This window comes from Amaranthus tricolor, chromosome 12 (genome assembly GCF_026212465.1).
Source record: "Amaranthus tricolor cultivar Red isolate AtriRed21 chromosome 12, ASM2621246v1, whole genome shotgun sequence".
NCBI lineage: Eukaryota > Viridiplantae > Streptophyta > Magnoliopsida > Caryophyllales > Amaranthaceae > Amaranthus > Amaranthus tricolor.
Genome location: NC_080058.1, coordinates 4,528,081 through 4,532,500, shown reverse-complemented (window position 1 = coordinate 4,532,500; position 4,420 = coordinate 4,528,081). Strand labels below are relative to the sequence as shown.

General features: G+C 34.3%; 1 protein-coding gene across 1 annotated transcript in view; it reads right to left on the bottom strand.

Annotated features, from left to right (window-relative positions):
* Window positions 1-4,198, bottom strand: part of LOC130796834 (O-fucosyltransferase 20-like) — a 5,770-nt gene extending 1,572 nt beyond the window's left edge. The window contains exons 1-5 of the mRNA XM_057659234.1: window positions 3,737-4,198; window positions 884-1,625; window positions 631-799; window positions 262-351; window positions 1-175 (exon numbers count right to left, since the gene is read on the bottom strand). The exon at window positions 1-175 is cut by the window's left edge and continues 109 nt beyond it. Of these exons, the coding sequence (XP_057515217.1) occupies window positions 1-175; window positions 262-351; window positions 631-799; window positions 884-1,530 (1,081 nt within the window). The 5' untranslated portion in view covers window positions 1,531-1,625; window positions 3,737-4,198. The remainder of the gene's footprint in view (window positions 176-261; window positions 352-630; window positions 800-883; window positions 1,626-3,736) is intronic.
* Window positions 4,199-4,420: the final 222 nt, after the last annotated feature.

The following is a 4,420-nucleotide window of genomic DNA, read 5'->3' as shown; positions in this document are numbered from 1 at the left end:
CGATCATGTCATCATATTCTGTACTCAAACCCGGTGAACACCCAGTTCTAATCCAAACATCTTTCTCCATGCGCAGATGGAGAGCTATATAAGGGCCTTTGTGGCTCATCCTTTCAGCAATCTTGTTACCGATGTGTAAAATGTGGGGGGCAAACTTGAGGGCATGAAAGGCGACCTGACAAGAAAACAGAACCGTCAGAAACAATTCATAGGATCGCAAAAAATTATTGATGTGATATTGATCGTGATGCGACATGATACCTTGCAGCGTAGCTTCTGCAGATCGGATGGGAGATCCTTCGACAGCCTTGAATCTAGACCACGTAACAGCAAAACCCCATATCTTCTGAGCTGCAAGGAACGTAAACACAACACTATGAACACGTGTATTTTTAACTTTCGCTAGCCAATGCGATTCTATGTAGTTAGTTGACCGTGATATAGCGATAAACAAAGTCATAGGTGACTTGGTTCCACAAGTAAGCATAAAAATGTTGAGAACCGGTTTCTAGCCTACCTTAGAATTAAAAAAAAAAATGGTAATAAAACTAGCATTAAAATGTTGAGAATCATCTGTAGGGATTTTCTAGCCTACCCCAGAAAAAAAAGAAAAATGCGTATAAATGCTACCTTTCCATGGTAATGTTGGCGGATCCATCGTGGGGAGGCATCGAAGGGAGTTTGACTCTCCTCGGGTGGTTTGGTCCTCAAGTGTGTTGATGGAAGTGATGAAACAATTCGTACATCATCTGCAAGCGTTTTCTTAAAGTGCTCTAAATCGAATATATCCGAGAATTCACTAAACACATCATCAATAGATACAATAATCAGTCAATCAATCCAAAAATGGAAAAATAGAAAATGGGAATGAAAGTGTAGCTACCTCTCATCTCCCCATATGATGTTAACTTGAAGAACAGGAACAACAAGTGCAGCTCCAAGAATTCGAGCAATTACAACAGCATCAACAATCTGATTCCGTTGTTGATTCATCCCACCACTTACAACCACCATCAAGTATTTAGTCCTGTCCTTAAGGATATCTGGACTTGTCTTCTTATATTCTTGGCTGAATGTTAGACACGGTTTATACCCAAAACTATCCGGTTGCTTCCAGAAAGTGCTAGAAGCCTCTTCATTTTCCTTCTCGTTCACCATTTTTATGTTCTTGTCTTCTGATAATCGGCGCATACTCTTGTTAAGCCCGAGCTGCTCTTCTTGTGCAAGCATAATCCCATTGTTTGACTTAACTGTATCTAACTGATTACATGGGGTAGGGAACAACTGTGTCAATGGCTCTAAATTGAGGTTAAAGTAGAGTTTTATAAGGCCAAAAAATCCTACGACGAAAATTAGTGTCAAAAAACACAAGGTTGGCCTCTTAATCAGGTTGCTGCATAGAACAAACTTCTTTCCTCTCTTGGAAGATTTCTTCGGAGACTCGAGTAGAGAATTGAGGGAAGACGAAGAGAGGGAGTTTATGATTTGGGATGGTACTGCTATGTAAGATAGCCTCCTTGGCTTCCCCATATGCTCAAACAAACTATAACTCTCTTAGTGTTTTCCCTATAAGCTTGTTTCTTCTTTTTGATCAATATATCCCTTATTAGCCTAATAACTTCAACCTGTTTTAAGAAATAAAGGTAAGACATAGAATTAGCCAGACTGAGATACAACCGAGGATTAAGTATCACTCTCAATGAAACATAATTCGCTAGTTAGTTCGCCTATTGAATTCGCAATTTGCTAAAAATGGTTCAAAATAGCCTAAAACCCCTAGCATAATTCGCCTTTTTTCAATTTGCGATTTGCGAGGGGATTAGCGAATCATGTGACATTGATCACACTATCAGGGTGGTTCTAGGCATGTTCAAGGTCTTTGATAGTATAGGGTGGTTATAGGCATGTTCAAGGTCTTCGATGGCATAGGGTGGTTATAGGCATGTTCAAGGTCTTTGATGGTATAGGTCGTCGAAATTAAAGGGTTTCAAATATAAGTTTGCATTACTTTTACTTTAGTTGGTTGTTTTTAGGCCTCAAAATTACAAAAAAAATGTAAAAATAAATAGGCTTTAAAAAACTATTGGGTATTTTTACACCGTCCCTGATTACTATGCATGCTCTCATGCTAAAACATAGAAACTATATGGATAAGACTACACTATTTCCTTGGTTTCTTTAGGTGGCTAGCCATTACACAAGATAAAGAGACTAAGGAAAGTATATAGGAACCTCTTTCAGCATTTTTGGGATAGATTATGGACTTGAGAGACAAGTTTTCTCAGAAATTTTTTAATGTTATGTTGTTTTCATCTAAAGTGCACCCAATTCATGTATTTGCACAATCAGGAATTTCCATTAGAGAATCAAATTTGTATTCACAAAATCATAAAACTCTGATCATTGTTCATGTATGGAACAAAGTGCAAGGTAGGTATCTTAATTAAGGACACTGAATTTAGCATGTACACTCAAATTTTATTGACACCTTTGTTCGAACTTTTAAAGGGCTCTCGTGCAAAGAAGCTACAACATTTATATAAGGTCGTTTTTGACCTAAAGCAAGGTAAATATTTATCTAGAAAGCACAGCAAAAAAGAGGTCAAATACCTTAATTTAGCAATATTATTATATAGACTTAGAAATCCGCTTGTAATATTGTGGCTTTACTTTTCTAGACACCCCTTAAAAACGAAACCAACCCATAAAACATCACCCCTTAAAAACGAAACCAACCCATAAAATATAAGGAACCACACTGCCTTTTATATACTTAACCACAGGTTTAAATTTTTGTGGGGAAAGCACTTATGTTGACCTTTTTTTCGTGCTTGTTCACCAGACATTTGTTTTAATTCTTTCAAAAATCCATTATCTAGTACCATTATAGGTAGATGGTATTTAATTGGTCCACTTAACCTCAACAAAAAAAAAAAACACATGTTTTATAGATTGACTTTGGCTCCCCTAGCAAATTTACATCAAAAATTTATACCTTTACTTTTTTCCTATTGCTGATTACTCGGTTTCATCAACACCTAAATTCAGTCCGCCTTTTAAATTTACAATTTACGTAAAATATTTAAAAATACCCTAAAATTATCTATAATTTGTTTTTTATTATTTTAAAAGCATGGAAAGATTAGAGAATTATCTAAAACTGTGCAGTTTAGAATTCTGTTTTCTGCACATTTTAATCAGACAAGACAAACTTACATTTGAAAACATATCCAAATTCATAATATTAGTATAAGACGGTTTGAACACTCATATCTATAAGTGTATAGTGTACACAATCAACTCTGCTTGTTATTTCTTAATAAGTTTGTATCAAACGACTTGAGCTATAGCCTATGCAGACTTAAGCCTAAATTTTTTGGTGGTTTATAAAAGCATGCATTTCTAAAACCAAAGTGAGTAAAAGGGCGTGTCTTATACATTCAAATTTACAACTATCCAAAGATAAACAAACACCAATTACAACAACAAAATTAAAATTTAACCCACCAAACAAAAACAAACCCACCCACAAACTCTATATCAAATCATCTATCAGTAATCAATGTGTCAATGTGACAAGAGGTCACAGATATAAAATTTAAGTCGAATATTCTGCACACTTCTAACCCGCTAAGCTATATAATATATTTTGGGACCTCAACCATCAGCTTAAGCTTTATTTGAGTTAATTACTGACACAAAAACTAACTAGTTTAAAAGATTGCAGAAAACTTACCACTTATCAGAAACTTTTGATTTTAAAAGCAGTCCAAAATGATGAATCAAACCCAGAAAACTAGCTTGTTCAAAGGGTGATTATGTGATTATGTCCTTAAAAACTTGGGTGTTGACTATAATGAAAGTACAAATAATAGATTAAGAGAATGACAATGATTGAATAACTGTAAAAGGAAGGCTAAGAATTGAAAATTTGAGTTGGGTTTGAGAATTATTCTGATGAAGAATCAATATAATAAAGAACAAATAGATTATATAGATAAGTTTGGTAAAGAAAATGATTGATATAAAAAAATGGAGGAAGAAAAGAATTAAGAAAAGAAAGGAGAAGTAGTCATAGTGTAATATGTTTGGTGGGAGGTTTTAGGCACTTTTATCGACTTTCTCAAACCTCTCTGTATTTTTAGAGAAACAGAGAGTAAACAGCTGTTACACTTATACAGGTTTCCTGGGAATGCATTGGTATGGAAAAATACCGGGTGTTTGTCCTTTTGTTTTGTTTATGGGAATGGCCGAGAGAATAAAAGACTTAGGTTAAAATTAAATTAGAGGGTTTAAAATAAATTTGATAATTTATAATTTATTTAATTTTGTAATTGAATCAGATTTACCTTACTTTAAAAATGATTTATAATTATATAAAACAACGATATGGACAAAAAATTCGATTTCAAACTAATTA